The following is a 22,928-nucleotide window of genomic DNA, read 5'->3' on the forward strand; positions in this document are numbered from 1 at the left end:
GGTTTGCGCCGAGGTCCCGACAAACTTGTACGCATCTGGCTGCGCAGCGGGCTGAAACTGGAAAGCAATTTCAGGACACTTCCACTTAACAAGACCTCTTGACCAGGCAGCAGGGACGAAGTTAGGGTGAAAATATTAGAATTAGAGGGACCAGCCAAGAGGGTATTTGATACTAGTGATAAAGTTAACTTTAACAGTCACATCAATCCATGCTAATTAAGAGAATTAAATATAAGTTAATTATGATTATATGCTAATCTAGGAGTATTATGGATGGATAAGAATACGCCATCGGCTTTTTTCTAAAAATTAAATCGGGTCCAGCAGGGCAAGGACAGGTAAAAAAGGGACGCAGGAGAGAGGTGCTGGATCCTTTTCGAACCGTTGATCATGTCGCTAATGCTGTCCCTTAGACAAGCATCACATGGTTCACATCGATACTCATCACAAGAAAAATAAAATAAAAAAGAAAACACAGCAGAGCAGTTTACACGTGAGCACGACCTGACGAGAGACGACGACTGCCCGCTGTGTTCACACACGTCGTAGAGGAATCAAATCCATCTCTTTGCTTGCTTCCTCCTCCCCGTCTCTCTCTCGCTTTTTCTGTCTTGTTTATATTTATATATATCCGCCCCTCCGATTTCTTCGTTTCTCTCTCGACCTCTGCTCGACAGACCCCCCTCCTCCCGTTCTGCGGCGGCCGCCGGCGATCCCCGATCGGCGACACTCAGGTACCCACCCGCCCCCGCCGCTCTTCCACCTCGAGGTCGATTCCTGCCGCTCGAATTCGATAGCCTTCCGTCCGCGCGCCTTCCCTTCCTTTCCTGTCCATGGCGCTGATTTGGATTGGGTTTACGCCATCCAGAATTGCTTTGCGGGTAGCCTCCTCCCTCCCCTCAGTTGGGTTGATCACCTCTTCGTGCTGTAACAACTGGACTGGGGCTGTCCGTGCTCCGACTCGACTCGACTCACCCGTGCGTTTGCTGTAGCTCAATTGCCTCCTAGTATGATTTCTTCTCACTGATGAGTGGGGGCAGGAGGACCCCTGTTGCAGACTGGTTGGTTGGGTGGGCGCAAGTCGCTTAGATCGAATTCCCTTGTCCGTTTTGCTGCTGCTCTGGCCCCCATGTTCCGTACTAGCACTCCGTAGCGGCTGTGCTACTGCTGTCGGATGTTCCAATGCTGCTCATGCAGTTGGTAGGTGGTAGGCCAAGCGCCTGCTCCTCCATGTGATTGCTGCTTCTCGCCTTCTCTGCTCTCTCCTACTAGTATATATAGACTACTAATGTGTCAAACGTGATCCCGTTTCAGTCCTCATTGCTTCCTTAATCAAGCACTTTATAGTTAGCTAGTAGTTGTTCATTCTAGCATCCTAGTGTCCATTTATGAGGAGCAAGGACGCTTCAAAGCTGCTCCTCAATTAATGTAGCTGATCCTCCATTGTTATCCTCCTGCCCAACTTTGTCCATCATCAAGATATGAACCCCATATCCTTTTATTCCTTTTTTTTCTTCTTATGAACAGTGTCTTCGCACAGTATATTGGAGTGTTATGTAACAGTCGGTCTTTTCCATCTTCACAGGTTCAAATTCTGTCCATCAATGTTGCACTGTAGCAGTAGACAATCTTGCCTATTTGTGTCTACTTGATCATTCGAGTGCCCTTACAGCTAACTTTTCTAGTTTAGCTGTACATATCTGACCAAAGAGGCCAACCTAGCAACAATGTCATCGCTTCAGTTACTGCAGCTAACAGAACGCGGGCGCAACCTTTTGTCTTCAAGAAGGTACGCTGATCCAACAATACTTCCTTTTATTTTGACTGGCGAGTAGATTGTCACCGTCAATGTTAACTTGTGTTTCCCTTTCATCCACCCAATTTTGTACAGGAGAACACTTGCAGTTGTTTCTGGTGCACTACTTGCTGGCGGAACTTTAGCATATACCCAGTCAGGCCGATGGAATAAACAACAGAAAGAAAATGCTTGCAGCGATGGAAATGCACATACCGGGACTAAAGACAGAAATGGTCAAAATGGTATTGATGGTAAATTGGTTAAACCAAGGAAAAAGAAAAGTGGATTGAAGTCCTTACATTTTCTGGCCGCCATCTTACTTAAGAAGATTGGTCCGAATGGATCAAATTACCTTCTTGGCTTGATAATAACAGCAGTAAGTTATACAGTTTCCGTTATTTGCTCATTTCATTTATTTGTCATATTGGTATTCATTCTCGGGTGAGTATCAAAACATGCATGTAATCTAGGTGCTAGTTTCAAATTTTGCATTGCCTTGTGTTTTTAATCATATTTGCATTTTCTAATGTTTGCCATTGTTTTGCGCACAACGTCGTATTTTGTAGTATGTTACTGTGTTGCATTCGTGAATTCTGATTAGCTATGGTTAGTTGTATCTCGAGTCTTCTTATTAATCGTTATGGGCTTTTCTGAGCATGTATTTTCTGTTTTATTGCCTTAACGCCGGACATTTCCTTACCGGTCATGTGTACAATGTGACTTTATATCTGCTCCTCTAGCTGCAAGTAAACCGCAGAACTTTGTTATGCATACTCACGTAGTTTGTAGTTATTATTCTAAAGCAGTAGGATGATGCATCCAATCTTTCTGCAGGTCTTGCGTACAGCTGTTGGCCACAGATTAGCAAAAGTACAAGGGTATTTGTTCAGAGCTGCATTCCTTCGGCGAGTTCCAACCTTTACACATCTGATTATTGAAAATCTTCTTCTATGCTTTCTCCAATCCACAATATATCAGACGTCAAAGTACTTGACAGGGTCATTAGGCTTGCGCTTCAAGAAAATTTTGACGGATCTTGTCCATGCTGATTATTTTGAGGTATGTTGGGTTATAAAGTTGGAATCTCCCAATCATCTGCACTCTTTGTCAATTATGATTCCGAGTTGTCCTCTTTTGTCACTTTGCCCAGAACAATGAACTAACTCACTTTTTCCCTGGAGTTCAGTTACTTATATAGAAGCAATGCTCTGGAAAAAACTATGTGATGTTCTCTTTGAGGGATCACATCATTATAGGATTGACTGGTCCATCCTATAGGATTGAATCATCCCACCATTCCTAAATTTCCTACTAGGCTTATTATTATGAGGTATAAAATAATGGACCAACCCATTTTGTTCCCCCAACAAACAAGTGAGGTAGATTTGTATCTACGATTGTGTGAACTATTTAATAGACCGCCAAGTTCCATAAACCGATGACATGTTAATGGTTGTTTTATCCTCCTGTAGTTTTCATTCTTTGCATTTGAATATCAAACCCTATCACCCCCCCCCCCCCCCCTCCCCTTGCAACATTGCAGTGAATCTGTTATGTCCAGCTGGATTGATTTTTTTTGCCACTTTATGTCCAGAACATGGTGTACTACAAGATCTCGCATGTTGATCATCGGATCTCAAACCCAGAGCAAAGAATTGCAAGTGATATACCAAAGTTCTGCTCGGAACTAAGTGACCTTGTACAAGATGATCTGGCAGCAATTGCAGAAGCGTTAATATATATCTGGCGCCTCTGCTCTTATGCAAGTCCGAAATATGTATTGTGGATTCTGGTAATTCTTCTATGGATCGACTGCTACCCTTTATGAATTGCAAATGATGTAGTGATACTTTTAGAAAATAAAGTTGCTCTAGTAGAGTGTTTGTTCCTTATTTAATGAAAGTCTGTTTCTTATATTTAGTTAAATTGTTAATAAGTATGCGCTTGCAGGCATATGTTATAGGTGCTGGTGGTACAATTAGAAAATTTTCTCCTGCTTTTGGTAAGCTGAAGTCTATGGAACAACAGCTAGAGGGGGAATATCGCCAGGTCCATTCACGATTGAGAACACATGCCGAGAGTGTGGCATTTTATGGTGGTGAAAACAGAGAAGCATCGCATATTATGCAGCGGTTTGGGGCACTTGTTAAGCACTTGAATGTTGTTCTCCATGAAAACTGGTGGTTTGGCATGATTCAAGATTTTCTTCTGAAGTATCTTGGTGCCACTGTGGGAGTTATCCTAATTATCGAACCTTTCTTTGCGGGGAATCTTAGACCTGAATCATCCACCTTAGGACGGGCAGAGATGTTGAGCAATCTCCGATACCACACCAGTGTGATAATATCACTATTTCAGTCTCTTGGGACCCTTTCTATCAGTTCAAGGCGCTTAAATATTCTCAGGTAACTGCTGAGTCCGTTGTGTCAAATACAACCACCTGTAAGCTAACAAGCTAAGTATACACTAATAAAGTAATATAACCTGTATAATGTCAAATCACATCCTTAAGTGTATCCAAAAAGTTAAGCTGTAAATGAAATATGTCGCTTGTAAATTCGAGCAATTTTCCCTTAACTATTCAGTTCCAGTTTCTGAGAACTGTATTGGAATTAGGTGCCTTTGTAAATAAGAAGAAATACACACCCAAATTTGAGTCAAAAGAGGACTTAACCTAGGGGTGTACGTGCAACCTCCAATCAACTGAGCTGTAAATTCATGTTTTATATTCTCAATGTATTTGGCAACAGAGCAATTTATGATATTGCATATGCTGTGAGGAATTTTAATGCCTTTCTAGTATATATGAGCTTGAAATTGCAAGTAGTATTTGATGCTGATTGACCATATTCTTTTATTTTTTTTCTTTTTTGCAGTGGCTATGCTAATCGTATTCATGAGTTACTGGAGGTCTCCCGTGAGCTATCTGGTGTTCGTGATAGATTGATGACTCAAAATTCTTCTGCTGCAAATTATATCAGCGAGGCAAATTATATAGAGTTTTCAGGTGTTAAGGTAATAATATATACCATACTGATTTTAATATCTACTCTGTATGGAGATTCTTAGAAATAATTTTTTACAGGTGGTGACACCCTCTGGGAATGTTTTGGTTGATGATTTGACGCTCCGATTGGAGTCAGGCTCTAACCTGTTGATCACAGGTAATCCTCTATTTTCTCCCATTAATCTTTATATTGATGGGCGAGGTTGATGTGTCAAGTAGCTATTTCTTTCTCAACATTTTATGTAATGCTTTCACTTTATGGAAGTTACAGCCATGTGAGATTAATTTTGTGATGCACATTAACTTTATATTTCAGGCCCCAATGGTAGTGGAAAAAGCTCCCTATTCCGTGTTCTTGGTGGTCTGTGGCCGCTGGTATCTGGTCATATTGTCAAACCTGGTGTTGGTTCTAATCTCAACAAGGAAATATTTTATGTGCCCCAGAGACCATATACAGCTGTTGGAACACTTCGTGACCAGTTGATCTATCCGCTTACAGCAGACCAGGAAACTGAACCACTCAACTATAGTGGCATGGTGGATCTTCTAAAGAATGTAATAACAAACATGTCTGCATAGTTCATAATTAAGCTCCAAGTAGTAACTATGTTGGTAATCCTTAATGTTGCCTTTTGTTTGCAGGTTGATCTAGAATACTTGCTAGAACGCTATCCTCTTGATAAGGAAGTTAACTGGGGTGATGAATTGTCTCTTGGCGAGCAGCAAAGATTAGGAATGGCTAGACTGTTCTATCATAAACCCAAGTTTGCTATCCTGGATGAATGCACTAGTGCTGTGACAATTGATATGGAAGAACGTTTCTGCAAAAGGGTTCGAGCAATGGGCACATCATGCATAACAATATCTCACCGTCCAGCATTAGTTGCATTTCATGAAATTGTTTTATCCTTGGATGGTGAAGGAGGGTGGAATGTGCAGGACAACAGGTTACAATTATGAAAATACGCTGTTGTTTTCTTTTTAACTTTTGAGCACTGAAAAATTAAGGCTGAAGTTGATTTTATTATTGTAGAAATGGTTCATCCTTCTCCCCTGAAGTAGAGGTTGATGTGTTGAAGTCATCAGAAACTGATCGCAAATCTGATGCACTTACTGTTCAAAGGGCTTTTGTCACCAGCACAAAGGTACTTATGTTTTCGGAATGTCACTTCTATGTGTTACTATTTGGCCCATCCTCAATCTTTAACTGAATTTTATCTATACCAGGGCAATGCATCATCAAAGCTCAAGAAGCAGTCCTATTCAACAGAGGTGATAGCATCTTCCCCTAGTATGGAGATAGAACATACAGTACAAGCACCTATCGTAACACAATTGAAATGCTCTCCAAGACCTTTGCCTGTCAGAGTTGCTGCAATGTCTCAAATACTGGTACGTACATAATCAATTCTAGTGTTAGGTTCAGCTCCTTACTATCAGAGACTTCTTTCCTCTTGAACCTGATTTAACATGTGATGATTTGAAGACACCAGAACATCAAATCTTGAATTGGATTAATATAAACATACCACAAATCTGGAAAGTTGTAAACTCTTCAGTACTAATATTGTTGCTAATTATTTGATTGCCAGGTTCCAAAGCTGTTTGATAAACAAGGAGGGCAGCTACTTGCAGTGGCAGTACTAGTATTTTCCCGTACTTGGATTTCGGATCGTATAGCTTCACTGAATGGTATGCTGTTTGATGTTATTCTCTTTGCTAACTATATGAACTAGAACTGATAGTGTGCATGCATTCATTTTGATAGGAACAAGTGTCAAGTATGTCTTGGAGCAGGACAAAGCTGCCTTCATTCGTTTGACTGGCATAAGTGTGCTGCAAAGTGCCGCAAATTCTATCGTGTCACCCTCACTAAGGTAATTTTTTGTTCCACTCATTTGGAGTATTTGCTAGATACTAAATTTGGTTCCTCATGGAATCTTAACTACATGAATCCAATTATTGTTTTCCCAGGCATACACATTAGCTTCTTGTGCACTTAACTGTTTTACATAATTGGTTTCATGGTTTACTTAACTGATTTCTTTGCAGAAATCTTACTTCAAGAATTGCCCTTGGATGGCGGATTCGCATGACCAACCATCTACTTCAATATTATTTGAAAAGAAATGCTTTTTACAAGGTGAGCTATTCTCCAATGGAATACTCACCAAGCCTTATGTACTCGATACTTTTTTTCTTGTATGGCATGCATACCATCATTTGGATGAGCATGTACTCGATACTGTCAGAGAATTTTGGATATTGAATCTTCAACTCATGTTTGATTATTCATGTGGTTTGGGTATATCACAAGTGGGCCTATGTGCAACCTCTTGTACTATCTTGTTCTTTTCCCATTTGTATATCTGGAGTAATTGGATAGATAAAGTTCGAGAATGTGACAAAATGACCTGTTGTATTTTTGCTCCGCACTTGGCATTAGTACTACCAGGTACGGTACTAAGTTTTGTATATCAACCAGATCGTTTTGTAAACAAGTTGACTGCAGATTGGATAGCTAAAATTAATATTGGTCCTCATAATTTGGTAGATCTTCGGTTTCAGAATGGGCTTGCGTTCTGTGCTGATTGTAATATCTATGCTTGCACAAAAAAATGAGCAATTTGAGTTTATTTTGCAGGTATTCAACATTTCGGGCATGAATATGGATGCAGACCAAAGAATAACACATGATGTAGAGAAGTTGACCAATGATCTTGCTGGCTTGGTTACTGGAATGGTGAAGCCACTAGTTGACATTCTTTGGTGAGTCTCATGATCTCTGAGTTTTTGCTGTGTGCCTTAATACCGAGGTTTCGACTGTAACCCTATTGGAACTCACCAGGTTTACATGGAGAATGAAGCTTTTGTCTGGGCGAAGAGGAGTTGCTATACTATATGCTTACATGTTCCTAGGTCTTGGTTTTCTAAGAGCTGTGTCCCCTGACTTCGGTGATCTTGCAAACCAAGAACAAGAACTTGAAGGCACATTCAGGTTAGTAATACATACTTCATCGAGCATTGGCAAAGTTCACTTCCTTACCATTTGAAAAACTTTAAAGTGTTAAACTTGTAATTTTTTTCAAGATTCATGCACTCAAGATTGCGGACACATGCTGAGTCAATAGCTTTCTTTGGTGGTGGATCAAGGGAAAAAGCTGTAAGTTTCTTCATACTACAATGCAGCTCAAAATTAGACCTGTCTATACTGTGATGCTTCTGAACAGTTTGTTATCTGGTGCTTTCTTTTAATCATTCCTGAGGTTCAATCAAAATAGTAATTACCAAGTGTTGTATATGTAGTCCAATCACAAATTTGCCTGTAGCAAAATGCTAAAAATTTGAATTTGTAGATTCTTTTATCATCTGGTACATGATCTATTCTTGGTAAAATTTATGCTCTCACGCTCTGCTTTTTTCCCTTAAAAAAACAGATGATTGATGCTAAATTCACAACATGGCTCAACCACTCAAAGGTTCTATTGAGAAAAAAGTGGCTTTACGGTATTTTTGATGATTTCGTGACGAAACAACTACCTCATAATGTGACATGGGGGCTTAGTTTGTTATATGCTTTGGAGCACAAGGGAGACCGAGCTTTGACTTCAACCCAAGGTTAATATTGATCCTGAAAGATCCATTATTGAAAAAAATCTGAAGTCCTTCTGTTTTCTATGTGGTGTTCCTTTTGCTGTAGAGTTTTCAGTATGCACTTGTTTTTTTGGAAATTACAGGAGAGCTGGCACATGCCCTGCGGTTCTTGGCGTCTGTGGTGTCACAAAGCTTCATAGCATTTGGTGATATTCTTGAATTGCACAAGAAGTTCCTTGAACTTTCTGGTGGTATTAACAGAATATTTGAGCTTGAGGAGCTTCTTCAGGCAGCACAAAGCAGTAAGTGTCAATTCATACTGAAACTTAGTGCTAGTAGGTAGTGTATGGCAGATTGATTGTTCACTGAAAATCTGTAGTTCACAAAATGATAAATTTGAACTTATCTGTCTCTCTCTTTTGTGTGCTTGATTTGTCACTCTCTTGCACCTGAATATGGTATTGCTGTTCATCTAGATCCTGCTGTGCCTTCTGATGCTATTAAGGCCGCCTCCGAAGAAATCATCTCCTTCCGTAATGTGGATATTGTAACACCATCACAGAAGCTATTGGCTAGCCAATTGTCTTGTGATGTATCTCAAGGAAAAAGCCTTCTTGTGACCGGTATGCCATGTTTCTGCTTCTGTTTATCATAGACTTAGCACTGTGACAGCATTGTTTCTCTAATCTCGATTATTGTTTTTGTTCTTTGAAGGTCCAAATGGTAGTGGAAAGAGTTCCATTTTTAGGGTGCTCCGAGGTTTGTGGCCCATTGCTTCTGGTAGACTTACCAAGCCATCCGAAGGAATTTTTAATGTCCCTCAACGTCCATATACTTGTCTTGGAACCTTGAGGGATCAGATCATATACCCTCTCTCACGGGAGGAGGCAGAGTTGAAGATGCTTTCACACGAAACAAGTGAGTGCCACCATCTCTGCCAGTATATTGCTGTTCCTAGGAAATGTGTAATATTTAACCCTATATATTTATGTTGGTGATGTAGGTGACAAGTCTGCAGCTTCCAAGATGTTGGATGATCACCTGAAGATGATTCTAGAGAATGTTCGCTTGGTGTATCTTCTAGAAAGAGAAGGTTGGGATGCTACTCCTAACTGGGAAGATATCCTATCCTTGGGGGAACAGCAGAGGCTGGGGATGGTCAGTGATTAAGACCTATGTTTTTGAATCAGCACTATTGTCTTAACAAATTTCCGTCTGTTTAAATAGTTGCTTTCTTTTCAGGCTCGTTTATTCTTTCACTGTCCTAAATACGGCATCCTTGACGAGTGCACTAAGTATGTCTCAAATCTCAATGCTTTTCATATTTTCGTTTCATTGTTGACCAAATACCGTGCGGTGCTTACAAAGCATACTCTTTACAGTGCCACAAGTGTGGATGTTGAGGAGCATTTGTACAGGTTAGCAACCAACATGGGCATAACAGTCATCACATCCTCACAAGTAAGTATGCATTACACTCTGTGTTTCTAGTTGACAGTTCCCTTGTAGCCCCTCGCAGTTTATATCTTTCTAGTTCATATCTGAGATATGTGTGCTCTCTCTTGTTTATTTATTTGCAGAGGCCTGCTCTGATTCCCTTCCATTCTTTGGAACTGAAACTCATCGATGGCGAAGGGAAGTGGAAGCTATGTGCCATCCACCAATAACCATGCTGTCAGCTGACCTTTATCGTTAGTTACCTGTCATCAGTTGTATAAAGAGCTGTTGTCGTCCCTTGTTGCTTCATCGGTGGCTGTCTTTAGAAGCCAGGAAGGAAATTGGAATGATGCACGCAGAATGTGTGGTTTCGGTTTAAGATTTCTTTTTTGGTTTTCAGAAATTTTGAAATACGGAAGGGAAGAAATATACGGCAGTGTTAGGAGGGAAAGGTTTTAGATGGGTTTCTGGAGCTGCAGCCTCCAATGGGATAGCATGTATAGTACATAGTCCGGCCTGATTGATTTTTATACGAAATACAGAATAAGTTGGCGGTGCCATGCCGTGTAGAAATGATTATTTGTATCAAAGTGGATGGATACGGGCACGAAGTGCCTTGTAAATGGCAACTGATTTACAGAAAATTCATCTCTCCTTTTTTTTTGCATTGATGAATTGCCATACACAGCAAATAGCCTGCTTTTTTAGCTGCAACTTCTGTTGCCTCCCTAGTCGGTTCCTTCAGATCAGAAGCTAGACCTGCTGGGAGAGCAGGATGAGCAGTCCCTGCGGGCCGACGAGGATCTCGTTGAGGAAGCTGACGAGTCCGAACCAGACGACGGGCGTGACGTCGACGCCGCCGAGCGGTGGGATGACCCTGCGGGTGACGGCGAGGAATGGCTCGGTGGGCGCGTAGGCCAGCACGTAGGGGAACTCCGTGACGGGGAGCCTCGGGTACCACGACATGACGATCCGCAGGATGAAGAGGAAGCCGAACGCCGACAGCGCCGGCCCCGCCACGCCCGCCACCGTCTTCGCCGTCGCCGGGTCCAGCTCGCCCAGCACCGCCAACGCCGCCGAAGACGAAGCATGGCATGGCAGCACTGCTAGTGTGCTGCTCATCGTCGTCGCCGCTGCGGCGACGGCACCCAATAGGCCACCGCGTGCTCGCGTCGTTACAGGGACCTGGCCATCGCTGCAGCGTCTTTCTGATGAGTGGGTGCCGAGTTCCTGAAATTGATGGAACATTCAGTAGTTGAGCTCCAGTGAACTGAAAAGGTTCGGCAACGATCCGGCTCTAGTACGGAGTAGTAACATTGTTACTGACCTTGTTGTGGCCGGCAGCGACGACGAGGCACCTCCTGCTCGCAGAGACGATCGAATACACGGTCCTGGGCATGGAAGGTTTGGGAGCCAAAAGCAACGAAGCCTCCATGAGAGGCAAGCAAGCAAGCAGCAGCTCTGACTCTGCCTTGTGTTTGTCTGGATAAGGAGGAGAGGCCAAGGTACACACAAAATAGGAGACGAGTGCTCTCTTTGTATTGGGCCCCCAATGGAAGAAAGCAAAGGCCCAATACAAAACCCAAAGCATAAACCCTACGGCCCAACAGATTCCCTTCCCTTCCCTTCCCAACTGCGCGAAAGAGAAGGCAGGCGAGGCGAGACTCCACGGCCGCTGCTTCCGCCGTCGCCTCCGATGCTCTCCGGGATGCTGCGCTCCTCCACGCGCGTCCTCCGCAAGGTAAGCCGCCGCTCCTCTCGCCTGCACCAGCCAGCGAGCGCTGCTTCACTCACGCTTGGCCGCTCCCCATCCCATCGCTGCAGCTGTGCGGATTGGAACCCGCGGCGGCTGCGGCGCGACGGCTCTCCGCCGCGGACGCATCCGCGGCGTCTTCCTCCGCGCGCGACAACTCACTCCTGCGCCCTCTCCCCGGCCTGGACCTCCCGCCGCCCCTCGCCGACAACCTGGGCCGCAGCCCCACCCGGGTCACCACGCTCCCCAGCGGCATCCGCGTCGCCACCGAGGACGTCCCGGTAATGCACGCACATCCGCGGTGCCGCCCAAATTCTTCTTTTATTGTTCTTTTTTCAGTTGGGGGTTGATGGATGCTGAAGCTTTCTGGGCTTCGTCTCTTCGGCAGGGTCCTTCGGCGTGCATCGGCTTCTTCGTTAACTCCGGCTCCGTTTACGAGTCCGGGGAGACCACCGGCGTGTCGTACATGCTGGAGAAGATGGCCTTCAAGGGCACCAACCACCGGAGGCACCGCAACCTCGTGCACGAGCTCGAGCTTGCTGGAGGCAATGTCGGTGCCTCCTATTCCAGGGAGCAGATGGTCTACAGCTATGACACGCTCAAGGGCTACATGCCAGAGGCTATTGAGATACTCATCGACTGCATGCGCAACCCGCTCTTCCTCCAGGAAGAAGTCGAGCGCCAGGTAACGCATGCGTCAACTTCGCAATGGATGATCTCAAGGGGTACTTTAACGTCTGGTCACTGACCCACTGTTAACTGTTATGCTGTTTGTTAGTTGGTCCTTGCTCGAGAGGAAGTCCAGGACCTGCACAAGAATCCTGAGAAGTTTCTTCATGAACAGCTTAACCTTGTTGGATTTTCAGGTGCACTTGCAAATCCGCTAATACCTCCTGAGGATGCTCTTTCGAGAATCAATGACAAGATTATTCAAAAGTTTTATCATGTAAAGTCCCTTTCTTTTCCTTTATTATGTCTTGATTTCTGTATTTCTTATAAGAAACGACATAGTGCTCATAAGTACATAGTTTTAAGTGACTACACCACAATAGTATTAGATCAAAGTGGTCAGCATAAAACGTCTGCATGTCATCTCCCAGTTATGGTACTTGTTTGGGTTCATAACCTCATGTAATTCAGTTCAGGTATGCTGCATAACTGGTTCTTGAAGTTGGCAGACTAATTTTAATGCTGAAATGCAAATGCAAATATATATATATATATATATATATATATATATATAAATACTATGCATATAGTTGACTTCATATATTTGTTTATATGTCTCCTTTCTACAAGTTGATGAAGAAATTCTATGCAAAATAGTGATCAAAATGCTATGTATGTAACAGGAAAACTATACCGCTGATCGTGTGGTTCTAGCAGCATCTGGTGTTGATCATGAACAATTGCTAAACTATGCTGAATTTTTGTTGCGTGATTGGCACAAGGGGTCACCTGTGGAAAAACCAAAGTCTACATACGTGGGTGGTGATTCCAGATACAGAGCAGATTCAGATGTAATGTTATCTTTCTCTTCTACTTCGACGTATTGAGTACTAGGTAGAGGCTTTTCTCATCTTGCTGTCTTATGCAGATGACGCATGTTGCATTAGCTTTTGAAGTGCCAGGTGGCTGGCTTCAAGAAAGAGATGCTACAATTATGACCATCATACAGGTGCAGCTAATACTTATGAATTCTCTAGTGGTTAGCTGGGTTAAATTGATTGCTCTTTCCTTTTCTAATTGTTAATCCATGAATATACACAACAACAATATATGGCAGACTTTAATGGGTGGTGGTGGTTCATTCTCCTCTGGCGGTCCTGGGAAAGGGATGCATTCACGGCTCTGTAAGTCTTGGAACTCTTAGTGATTGTTTCAACTCTCTCTAGTTGGATTTCTATACTTTAAACTGTAGTTTGATTGGGTCATTGAATTAACTGTTTTTGCACTTTGTCATTGCATTATCCATCTCTTTTTTGGTGGTTTTAGTTTTTCCACACTGTGTTTTTGTCGTGGATGAAATATTTTGATAAAGCTATTCAATTGTTGTTTCTTTGCAGATCTACGGGTCCTCAATAAATATCATGCTGTCCAATCTTTTTCAGCATTTAGTAATGTATATGACAATACTGGCCTCTTTGGCATCTACTTGACCACGGTGAGCTTATCTTTTTCTACATGGTTCTGTGCCTCATATTTGTTTAACTAAACTTGTTTCTGCTTTCAACTAGAGTTTGCAAATTTGATATTTTCTGTTTGATCATGTTTGTCATTATGAATTCTGGAGTTGGATTAAGGCCTTCCCTATTCTTCCTCCTTTTATCCCTACGCATTTTCCCGTGGGCGCTAACTGATGACGATGTCCCTTTGTTGTCTAGTGACATCTTCTGGTGATAGGATGGCCCTATCAGCCTATAGAAAATACACAATATGATAAAGTGCATAGTGATTGAACTTTGTCAACATGATGATTACATGTCCCTGCGAAGTCTGAGGCTCAATTATTAATTGTTATATTATTGCTCGTTACTGCATGGTGGATGTCTTAGTTTTCTTTTTCAACGCAAAATTACGCTAGAGATAGGTCTCCTGTCTTGGAGCAGTCAATTCTAGCATAAGCAATAGTGGTTTGATTCATGCTGAAACTATGTTTTGTCTTTAAAAATTAAACATGGCAGACTTTGCCTTTGCTCTTTGTATGGGGCTCTGATATATCATTTGCCTATTTTAATTGGTTCAGTCATCAGATTTTGTTGCAAAGGCTGTTGATGTTGCAATAAGTGAATTGATTGCTGTTGCAACACCTGGAGAAGGTATGAATTATGCCCTACTTAGTGGAAAAACTTGACTATTTAACTGCCTGTTCTGAAGCACGTGGTTTGCATGTACTCAGTGACAGAGGTTGAACTGCAACGAGCGAAAAACTCAACAATTTCATCCGTATTAATGAATCTCGAATCCAGGGTACTCTTGAATGCCTAATCTCTTTCCCGTTTTCTCTCAGGTATACTTAGTTTTGACATCCGCTGTTTACTCTGCTGCAGGTAATTGTTGCAGAAGATATTGGAAGGCAGCTGTTGACTTATGGTTGCAGGTAAGTCTGTATGCTAGTTACTTCAGTGTTATGTTTACTGGTTTAGCAAACTATTGATCCTTTTTGTTCTGTTTTGGCATAACAACAGGAAGCCTATTGATTACTTCCTTCAGTGTATGGAAGAAATTACTCTAGATGATATCACAACATTTGCCAGGAAGATGTTATCTTCGCAACCCACAACGGTTAGCTGGGGAGATGGTACGCTCCTTATTGCTGTACTTGGTTTGAAATATATATATATGAGTTATGACTGATCTGCTTGCCTTGCCCATCTTGCAGTTGACAAAGTTCCTCCGTACGAATTTGTTTGCAAGCGGTTCCGGTAGTACCCCTACACAATGATCTCTGATGGACTTGAAGAATGCTCTGGTGGAGTTTTTTGTTTTGATGTTGTACTGGACCCCTGGCTCAGAAACTGTTTTCTTTCAGAAGTGCAAATCATTGTAGTTAGGATTTTAGCAGCTACGTTCAATTGTAATTGTCCAAACAGCACACACAGATGAAATGAGCTGAGGTTGACAGAAATGGAAATTTGTACAGTTCATTTGCGGAAATTAGTCATTCCTCCATGTTCTCTTGTGATCTGTTGCCGTGCTGTGTGATTTCTTATCAATACGGACAATGAATAGCTGCAGGATCTCCTAGTTACAGTAAAACCGTGATCGTTCTATGAGGACATGTCTTTGCTATTTACTTTACTGAACTCAAGTTCTGTTGCTCTAAATTTCCAGCGCTAGTTACAGTTCCTGTATAAATGGTTTTGGATTAATGTTCAACAAACTAAAGATTAGATAATGTTGAAATGACAAAGTAAAGCTTCAATTAATCGGAAAGAAAGCATGCTGCTGATTTCACCTTAAAATTGGGGTTTTCACCATGGACTCGTCTAACAAAGTTCTAAACCACACACACCATTTGCCCATTAAATGTTACCCACAACACCGCTGAAAGAAACATGATGGTGGTCGCCAGATAAATCTACTTGCAAGGTGATGCTACAAAAGAACTACAATAAACGCTACTGATCAGCCATAAAACTTAGGCACTAATCATCCCATCCTGACAGGCCGAGTCCGCCTGCCCCTACATCTGGAACAGAGGATATCATCTTAAGAGCTGAGGGATCGGTGATGGTGACTGCATTTTTTGACTTCTTTCTCTTCTTTGTGTGATCAATTACCAAATCTTCAAACTTTCCGTCTGGAGCTACTTCCTGGGTTGAACTGTCCTTTAGTTTGGGCTCTGAACTGTACTGTTTGGAAAACACTAAATCAGCAAATGAGATTTCGGTATTATCGATTCCTTCAGCATCTATGTCTTCTTCATCAACAAATTTCTTCCTCTTGGCCTTCTTGTCCTTTCTACCAGTATCATCAACATCATCCTTCCTCTTCGATTTGCTGTCATTGGCATGTTCTTCCACTTCAGGCTTCTTCTTTGCTTCCTTCCTGCCCTTTTTCCTTTCCTTACCATCCAGCACTTCAGATTTGCCAAGGGCAGAAGTGGTGACACCTAGGGAAACAGTCTTGACTTCAGGCTCTTCAGGGACCTTTAACTGTTGTTTCGACTGCAGCTTTTTATCCTTCTTTTTCCTATCAACCTCAACTGGATCATTCTCTTTTTCATATCTGTTATCACTCTTGGAGCTGGCCTCTAGGGGCTTTGCATTCAAGATTCTCAAGGTTGGCACAAGTTTCTTAACCTGAGAGAACATTGAGTTACTCTACAATTACAACACTTAGAAAGCAAGTTTGTCTGGGAATATCACCTTTTTGACATGGCTGTCTTTCTCAGAAATAGGATTTCCCTGCAAATTAAGGTTCCTCAAGTAGCGCAATTCAGAAAGTACCTGGCAACCAAACAAGTTATTGTAAGAGTCTAGACTCTAGACTATCATGATAGATTAGGTAGCAAAATAAGGAGCAAACCTCAAGATCTGAACTCCTCTCGATCAAGTTATTCCCTAAATCAAGGTTCAGCATCTTCACATTTTTAGCCAAATCCGAAGGGATTGTCTGTCAGTTAAGGTTCAAACAAAATGTCACAGTCATCAAGTGCAATCGACAATATATGCTAGCAACAGCAATCCAAGTGCAGAAAAGACCAAATGAAATCATACAGTGATCTTGTTGTGGGAAAGCCTGAGTTCCTTCAATTCCACACATGCAGCAAGAGAGGACCCAATATTTTCTATTTGGCAGTGTGACAAGGATAGCTATGGAAAGAAGTAACAGCGACACATTAGTCATTCAGAGTTAGAAACGCTCCATACAAAAAGCAACACAACATTTTTCTATATTTACTAAGGATAAAGAAATGAACAATACCTTTTTCATAGACTTAGCCTTGGCCAAAGCATTGCCAATGGCAAAAATGGGATTCTTAGAGAGAACTGCAGCAGAGTAAATGTTCACAAATTACAGATAAGTGAAGGGAAACATGGCTATGTATTGTCTCATGGATACTAAATGAAAAACATATTGTTTAGTGGGTGATACATTTACATATAGACCCAGAAGCAAAACGAATATCATATTCACAAACTAGCATTCACCATGCGGATTTATATAGTTGTAATAACAAAGTTGCATACAGTGTTATATATCAAGCTTATTGTTCAAACAAAGAAATAAAAAATTTTGTTTCTCAATATTACAATCACTAACCATGATCTCATTTTAAGGAAGGATATAAGTTTGTGTTGCAAGGGTAAGGTAATCCAGTCCATGATACTACATATGAGCTATTTTGATTACATACCGAGTGTATTCAACTGTTGCAGCCGATCAAGCTTGCAGATGGAAGAAATATTGTTATCTGCATTAGGAATTGCAAAGATTCTCATAAGCAATTAAGTACACTAGCAGCAGGTAAAATAGGAGCAACTGAAAGCCCCTAATATTCATCCATTGCATTACCATTGAGAATCAATGCCCCCAGGCTTGTTAAGGATGCAACCTCATCCATCTTTGTAAGTTTGTTCTTGCCAGCATTCAGCACCTGTACAGCCAGGGGGAAGAATGATTGTCAAGTAAGGCGAGTCAAGTTATGTGGTAAGATTCAGTACTGAATTAGGCCACGAGGAAATGCTGGGCAGACAGGCAACTCACTTGCAGCTTTGAGAGTCCTTCAACGCCTTTTAAGCTCACAAGCTTGTTTTCAATAACCGAAAGCCACTTCAGGTTGGCACAGGAGGATAAACCCTTCAGAACATAAAAGCAGGGATTTTAAGTGAAAGGTAGAAACACAAATAGACGAGCTCAGGTTCAAACAGTAACATATATTAGTATAGAGAGATTTTAAAATATGTCTGCAGAGAAGATGTGGTGGAGAGATAACAATAAGAGGACGCTATATCAACCAGAGTGAAATTTCAGCAAGAGTCCACATCAAGCATACTGCATATTTAACTTGTATATGTGCTACTCATTGAAATAAGAGTAGTGTGCACAAACAGCATTGCTCTATTATACTGTCTGTCTGTATTAGGCAGTGCGCAGCAGAGGTACCGTACCTCGAGGGTGACGAGGCAGTTGTAGCCGAGGTCGAGGCGCTCCAGCTTGTTGAAGCTGCTCAGGCACGACACCTGCACAGCCAGCACAAAGGATCATGAGCAGCCGAGCAGCAAGCAAACCCCCCGTGGGAGTGGGGTAGGAGAGGGAGAGGGACTCCACTGACGTCGGAGAGCGCGCGGTGGGAGAGGTTGAGGGCCGTAGCGCCGGTCCCGTCCGATCCCGCCTCGCGCGCCGCCTGCTCCAAGGTTAGCCGCGTCATCTCCTCCTCCTCCTCGTCCTCCTTCGCCGCCGCCGGGTAGGGCCGAGTGATCGCTTGGTTGCGGCGTTGCTCTACCCTAACGGGCCAACGGCGCCCACGGCCCAAGAAGGAGAAGAAGGACCCTGACAGGTGGGGCTTCCACCTTAAGTGGGGCCCGCTTGCCAGTCTCGATACAACGAAACGGGACGGGACGGGACGGGACGGAAGAGTCTCCGGTGGAGCAGAGCACGAATCGAGTCAGAGCGGACGAGAGGAAGCAAAGCAGAGCAGGTGAGGAAAGGCGAAGCTTCTCCTCGCCAACATGGCGATGACCGTCGAAGGTGGGTGTGCTTCTTCCTCCCCTAAATTTCAACCGGTTATGCGAGTTCCTCTTCGCTTGAGATCCGATTCGTGTGTGGAATCGTGGGGATTGGGTGGGTGCTTGTGGTTTTCTGCGGATTAGGGCTTGGGAGATCCCAATTAGACTACGGGTGCTGCTCTTTAAGGTATGGATTGTGAGTTGTGTATCTCTTGTTAGTCCAGGTTCTCTGCAGCGCCAAGCAACCCTGGATGCTTACTGCGATCGAGGTTGGTGTATGTGTAAATTTTTGATTTGGATCAGTGGAAATTAATTGGTCAGATTAGTCTTAGACAAAGCGATTTAGTTGCTCGGCCAGTTCAGTTCCCTGAAAATCCGGGGTCTAATTAGATCGTCCAAGTATTGATCCTGTTGTACCAGGTCTTGTGTGTTGCCACTACAAGTAGTCGTTGTTTGGGAGTTAGATTCGTGAAACTCATTGCACGAAATGTAGTTTGGTTATAGTGTTCTCATCGTTTTCTAGTAGTCTGTTATAGTTGGTTATAGTTTTCCATAATATTTTTAGGCTCTAGTGCTCTGATTAGCTTACATATATATCAGACATTCAGACTGGCAGCTATTTTTGTTGTTCAAATAGCTTCAAGGTTCTAATTTCAATGACTAACTCTACGTGCTATTTTTCTTCCTGTCCTCCGTACTTTTGTGCTGGATGATGCTGTTCACTTACTCTTGGTGTTTCTCGTGACAGTGTAAGATTATTGTCCTCAATCTTTTCTAACTTCTGTTTTGCATTTACACAAAGTTTTATATATTTAATTCCTTCCGTTACAGCCTCGCTGGACTTGCCTTTATGTTTTCCACAAGCATTCTGCTGCAGATACTGGTAAGTTCTTCACATTTGTTTAAGGCTCATTTTAGCGTCTTCCAGGAACTAATTAAGATTTCTGAAAGATTTATATACGTTACTACCTTTGAGAAGTGAAAATTTGTCACTTAGATCTTACATTTCGTTACTTCAATTAATGTCCACTAGTCTGTCCTGTGATATCTGACATAAGCGTGATACTCATAAAAAGGAAAGCATGAATAGCCATTAGCTGCTTGCCAAGATTATAGTAGAAGCATCATATGTGAGTAAGAGTGATAACTCATGTGTGCTGGAGAAAATGCTTTGCAGATAGTGCACGCAAAGATTGTGTCGACACCAGATAGCATCGATTTATATCATAGCTGTAGTATTTTCATGGAAAAGGCAACACCAGTTTGTCATAACATTGTTGTTTGGCTATGTTGTGGCCTCTATAATGTTCAGTTTTGATTTTTAATGGTGCAGGCATGTGCTTTGTACAACAACTGGTGGCCCATGTTAGCAGGTTATTGTTAATTTGTTAGCCTCCTCAGTCATGAGAAAGTTGTTAGTTGCCTCCTCGGTCGTGAGGAAATCATCATAGTATTTCTACTGACATTGTTACATTCTTATGCAGCTCTCATGTATGTCCTCGTACCAATGCCATGCCTGTTTTTCGGTGGTGGATCCACACACTTCTTGACAAGCAGAGAAGGCGGGGGGTAAGTTCTAATATTTAAGGGAAAATTGGTTCCATAGCATCGGAAGAACATCGTTTCCGGAAAATACCATTAGAAGATCGCCGTTCCGTAAAATACCATCGAAAGAATGAGCCGCTACCTCAAAATAGCATTCCGTCACGTTAGCAGCTAACACCGTGAAGCCGTCCATCCAAGGCCCACAAGACAGCCTGACACCTGCTTCTTCTTCCTCCGTCCGCACGCTCGCCTTGCTCTGGCTCTTTGCTCTTCTTCCCCTTCACGTCTGCTCTCTCTCTCTCTCTCTCTCTCTCTCTCTCTCTCTCTCTCTCTCTCTCTCATCCCGTCCCTGAGCACATTCCATCACTAGCAAGCTGGAAGCGCTGCCCCAGGATGGACGCCTAGTCTAACCCGTCGAGCGGGAACCCGTCCATCTCCCTCCCGACTCCCTGTGATCCGCCGCAGCGCATCACACGCATGATCCGTTTTGTGTGCAATTGTGCAGGCGTAATTAAAAATTACAGCTAGCTAGCTGTCCTGCTCCTGCAGCTGCGTCCATGCTCTGTGTCTGCACTCCAACGAGCTTGCGAGCCTTTGCATGCATATATACGACGGAGCAGGCCAGCAGTAGTGGCAGGGAATCAAAGCAGGCTAGGTAGCTGCTGCTTGCTTGCTTCCGGTCAATCCATCCATCTGACGTCGGTCGGATCAGGCTCAGCGGCAGCAGAACTGCAGCCTGGCTCGTCGGTGCTCAGTCTCGTGCCGTGGAGGAGCGAGCAGAGCAGTAGTCTGTGCTTTGGCGCATCACTGCGCCGTTGGACGGAAAATTAACGGAGTTGGATGCCAAACTTGATCGAATGCTTTTTTAAGGTAACGGTCCATTCTTTGGATGGTATTTTAGGTGAGGATGATCTTTCGATGGTATTTTTCGGAAATGATGTTCTTTCGATGCTATGAAACCAATTTTCCCAATATTTAATGCCGTTGGTTGTTTTTGGAAATATACCGTACACCATGTATGTGTACAATTAAACAGATTTATTGGCTAGTGAGAGAAAATTACTTAGGATACTCAAATAGTTTTATTTCATTCAAGTGTTATCATAGTGATATTAATAACTGAGAGGCATTAACATTTCAGGTGGATTAATGCTGCAAAATTCCTGACTGGTGCGTCTGCCATGGGAAGCCTTGCCATCCCAGCTATTCTGAGGCACGCTGGCCTAATCGAGACTGGTGCCATGTTCATTGAGTTCACGTCCTTCTTCATCCTTGTATGCACAGTGATGTGCTTCCACAGGGCTACCCTAGATGAAGATTGGTAAATGCGCATGCACGGACCCCTTAAGAATAGTGATTCTGTGGCCGCTTGACGGCTTCTCTCCATGCTGAGCAGAAAAATTCCTGTTGGAAGCTAACATGGATCTGTACAAAGAAGCCAATTTGAACCTCTTGGCTGATGTTTTATATAGAAACTCTTAAGATCTGTGGTCACGTGTCGATGCATATGTTACTACGTTCACTTGACATCGCGGTGGCATGTTCTATGGTGAAGGAACCATCTGTGTAAAGCATGACCAAGAGTACGGACACCCTACTTCTTTGGTTGGCTGCCACATTGCGTTAACATATTATCCAATGGAACCTAATGCCAATATCTGTTTGATTCTGAAGTGCTGAAATCTCTTTGCTTTTGTTGAAAGCAAGCTAGTATTGATCGAACTTAGTTATTCCAAGAATAGATAGCTCCCGTTTTCTGATACATGTACGCTATAGGCCGAGACTTGTACTGGTCAATGCTGAAGGGAGCTTGGTTATGTAAAAAAGCAGTTTAACCTTCAAGGTGAATTACGGAATGCAGACTCTGTGTCCGCTTGCTTCTCTCCATGCTGAGCAGAAGATCTGCGGTCACGTGGCGATGCAGATGTTACTTCGTTCGCTTGCATCGAAGTCGCATGTTCAATCAATTTTTTTGCCACTAGGGTTTTTTTAATTATAAGTATAATTATGTCTAAGAATTAAACATCAAGGACAGTTTGGCCGAGTGGTCTAAGGCGCCAGATTTAGGCTCTGGTCCGAAAGGGCGTGGGTTCAAATCCCACAGCTGTCAATCTTTTTTTTTTGTTTTAGCAAACACAGAATATTTTTCGCTCCTCTTTTTTTTAGGGATAACATATATTTACGTGGTGATAATTTATCTTTGTTTTTTCCCCTATATTGATCGTTTTATATATTTCCAAGCTAATATTCATATTGTCGTAGACTCGTAGTGGTAGCTACTAGCAGCACGGATGTGGGGCCAGTGATCCCCTTGGCATCCATCATCGTCTTCACGCCGACATGGACATCAACAGCGACATTACCTCACCTCACTAGCATTTCAGTTCCCTCTGCACTACACAGCGAAGCAGATACCAGCATTCAGTCTCAATCAAAGCGACTGCATTTTCAGTGGTTCAGCCAGACAGAAATGCTAGGTGCAGTTCGCCACACAGCTGGCTCATGCATACAACAAAACAAACACAGGGTTGGTCTTCCCTTGATCAATCGTTGGTCACCATTTGACATGGTCCGGACTTTCCATTTTGAGCCTTGGTTCGCGTGCAGATTCAGATTAAC

The 22,928-nt window shown here is 42.8% G+C and overlaps 5 protein-coding genes and 1 non-coding gene across 9 annotated transcripts; 4 read left to right on the plus strand and 2 right to left on the minus strand.

Moving 5' to 3' along the window:
• The first annotated feature begins 577 nt into the window (after positions 1-577).
• On the plus strand, positions 578-10,503 carry LOC117856840 (ABC transporter D family member 1). 3 transcript variants are annotated; one of them, XM_072294085.1, is made up of 26 exons: positions 578-734; positions 1,586-1,789; positions 1,892-2,174; positions 2,633-2,857; positions 3,393-3,590; positions 3,749-4,203; positions 4,675-4,813; positions 4,884-4,962; positions 5,122-5,360; positions 5,448-5,752; positions 5,839-5,950; positions 6,033-6,197; positions 6,398-6,497; positions 6,574-6,682; positions 6,858-6,948; positions 7,450-7,574; positions 7,654-7,803; positions 7,896-7,968; positions 8,243-8,423; positions 8,543-8,701; positions 8,876-9,022; positions 9,114-9,317; positions 9,403-9,557; positions 9,642-9,694; positions 9,782-9,860; positions 9,980-10,503. In XM_072294085.1, the coding sequence occupies exons 2-26, from the start codon at positions 1,728-1,730 to the stop codon at positions 10,064-10,066; spliced, it is 3,975 nt and encodes a 1,324-aa protein (XP_072150186.1). In that variant the 5' UTR covers positions 578-734; positions 1,586-1,727; the 3' UTR covers positions 10,067-10,503. The 3 variants fall into 3 exon arrangements, with proteins under 3 accessions (XP_072150186.1, XP_072150187.1, XP_072150188.1); XM_072294086.1 differs by having other exon boundaries at positions 584-734; positions 1,691-1,789; XM_072294087.1 differs by having other exon boundaries at positions 600-734; positions 1,686-1,789.
• LOC117856838 (protein COFACTOR ASSEMBLY OF COMPLEX C SUBUNIT B CCB3, chloroplastic) lies at positions 10,374-11,332 on the minus strand. Its single transcript, XM_034739265.1, has 2 exons — positions 11,164-11,332; positions 10,374-11,066 (listed from the first exon to the last, which is right to left on the minus strand). The coding sequence occupies exons 1-2, from the start codon at positions 11,269-11,271 to the stop codon at positions 10,590-10,592; spliced, it is 585 nt and encodes a 194-aa protein (XP_034595156.1). The 5' UTR covers positions 11,272-11,332; the 3' UTR covers positions 10,374-10,589.
• A 97-nt stretch (positions 11,333-11,429) lies between these two features.
• Positions 11,430-15,246, plus strand: LOC140222935 (mitochondrial-processing peptidase subunit alpha-like). Its single transcript, XM_072294089.1, has 13 exons — positions 11,430-11,577; positions 11,661-11,870; positions 11,978-12,274; positions 12,368-12,535; positions 12,942-13,109; positions 13,187-13,267; positions 13,376-13,442; positions 13,656-13,753; positions 14,336-14,408; positions 14,489-14,559; positions 14,640-14,689; positions 14,778-14,890; positions 14,972-15,246. Exons 1-13 carry the CDS (start codon positions 11,533-11,535, stop codon positions 15,016-15,018), a joined length of 1,488 nt encoding a protein of 495 aa, XP_072150190.1. The 5' UTR covers positions 11,430-11,532; the 3' UTR covers positions 15,019-15,246.
• A 268-nt stretch (positions 15,247-15,514) lies between these two features.
• LOC117856837 (uncharacterized) lies at positions 15,515-18,564 on the minus strand. Its single transcript, XM_034739264.2, has 10 exons — positions 18,371-18,564; positions 18,207-18,278; positions 17,803-17,895; positions 17,611-17,692; positions 17,453-17,509; positions 17,020-17,084; positions 16,812-16,907; positions 16,621-16,707; positions 16,461-16,541; positions 15,515-16,394 (listed from the first exon to the last, which is right to left on the minus strand). Exons 1-10 carry the CDS (start codon positions 18,464-18,466, stop codon positions 15,738-15,740), a joined length of 1,386 nt encoding a protein of 461 aa, XP_034595155.1. The 5' UTR covers positions 18,467-18,564; the 3' UTR covers positions 15,515-15,737.
• Positions 18,565-18,657: 93 nt separating this feature from the next.
• Positions 18,658-21,982, plus strand: LOC117856839 (vacuolar protein sorting-associated protein 55 homolog). Of its 2 annotated transcripts, XM_072294090.1 has the most exons (6): positions 18,658-18,786; positions 18,989-19,513; positions 19,596-19,647; positions 20,098-20,137; positions 20,249-20,333; positions 21,451-21,982. In XM_072294090.1, the coding sequence occupies exons 3-6, from the start codon at positions 19,615-19,617 to the stop codon at positions 21,632-21,634; spliced, it is 342 nt and encodes a 113-aa protein (XP_072150191.1). In that variant the 5' UTR covers positions 18,658-18,786; positions 18,989-19,513; positions 19,596-19,614; the 3' UTR covers positions 21,635-21,982. The 2 variants fall into 2 exon arrangements, with proteins under 2 accessions (XP_072150191.1, XP_034595157.1); XM_034739266.2 differs by having other exon boundaries at positions 18,682-19,513.
• A 357-nt stretch (positions 21,983-22,339) lies between these two features.
• Positions 22,340-22,419, plus strand: TRNAL-UAG (transfer RNA leucine (anticodon UAG)). The gene has a single exon. It is a non-coding gene; the product is annotated as a tRNA-Leu (tRNA).
• Positions 22,420-22,928: the final 509 nt, after the last annotated feature.

The sequence above is a fragment of the Setaria viridis genome, chromosome 5, assembly GCF_005286985.2.
Source record: "Setaria viridis chromosome 5, Setaria_viridis_v4.0, whole genome shotgun sequence".
NCBI lineage: Eukaryota > Viridiplantae > Streptophyta > Magnoliopsida > Poales > Poaceae > Setaria > Setaria viridis.

Bases quoted from the DNA above. Each gene is read 5' to 3' on its own strand.
- LOC140222935 (XM_072294089.1), top strand. From the start codon at position 11,533: ATGCTCTCCGGGATGCTGCGCTCCTCCACGCGCGTCCTCCGCAAG. The intron at 11,871-11,977 runs GTAATGCACGCA...TCTCTTCGGCAG, and splicing joins TCGCCACCGAGGACGTCCCG to GGTCCTTCGGCGTGCATCGG. The intron at 12,536-12,941 runs GTAAAGTCCCTT...TGTATGTAACAG, and splicing joins TTATTCAAAAGTTTTATCAT to GAAAACTATACCGCTGATCG.
- LOC117856837 (XM_034739264.2), bottom strand. From the start codon at position 18,466: ATGACGCGGCTAACCTTGGAGCAGGCGGCGCGCGAGGCGGGATCGGAC. The intron at 17,896-18,206 runs GTACGGTACCTC...TATGTTCTGAAG, and splicing joins ACTGCCTCGTCACCCTCGAG to GGTTTATCCTCCTGTGCCAA. The intron at 17,510-17,610 runs GTAATGCAATGG...TTCCTAATGCAG, and splicing joins GGGGGCATTGATTCTCAATG to ATAACAATATTTCTTCCATC.
- LOC117856838 (XM_034739265.1), bottom strand. From the start codon at position 11,271: ATGGAGGCTTCGTTGCTTTTGGCTCCCAAACCTTCCATGCCCAGGACC. The intron at 11,067-11,163 runs GTCAGTAACAAT...CATCAATTTCAG, and splicing joins TCGCTGCCGGCCACAACAAG to GAACTCGGCACCCACTCATC.
- LOC117856839 (XM_072294090.1), top strand. From the start codon at position 19,615: ATGTTTTCCACAAGCATTCTGCTGCAGATACTG. The intron at 19,648-20,097 runs GTAAGTTCTTCA...TTAATGGTGCAG, and splicing joins GCATTCTGCTGCAGATACTG to GCATGTGCTTTGTACAACAA. The intron at 20,138-20,248 runs GTTATTGTTAAT...ATTCTTATGCAG, and splicing joins CTGGTGGCCCATGTTAGCAG to CTCTCATGTATGTCCTCGTA.
- LOC117856840 (XM_072294085.1), top strand. From the start codon at position 1,728: ATGTCATCGCTTCAGTTACTGCAGCTAACAGAACGCGGGCGCAACCTT. The intron at 5,361-5,447 runs GTAATAACAAAC...TTTTGTTTGCAG, and splicing joins TGGTGGATCTTCTAAAGAAT to GTTGATCTAGAATACTTGCT. The intron at 7,804-7,895 runs GTTAGTAATACA...ATTTTTTTCAAG, and splicing joins GAACTTGAAGGCACATTCAG to ATTCATGCACTCAAGATTGC.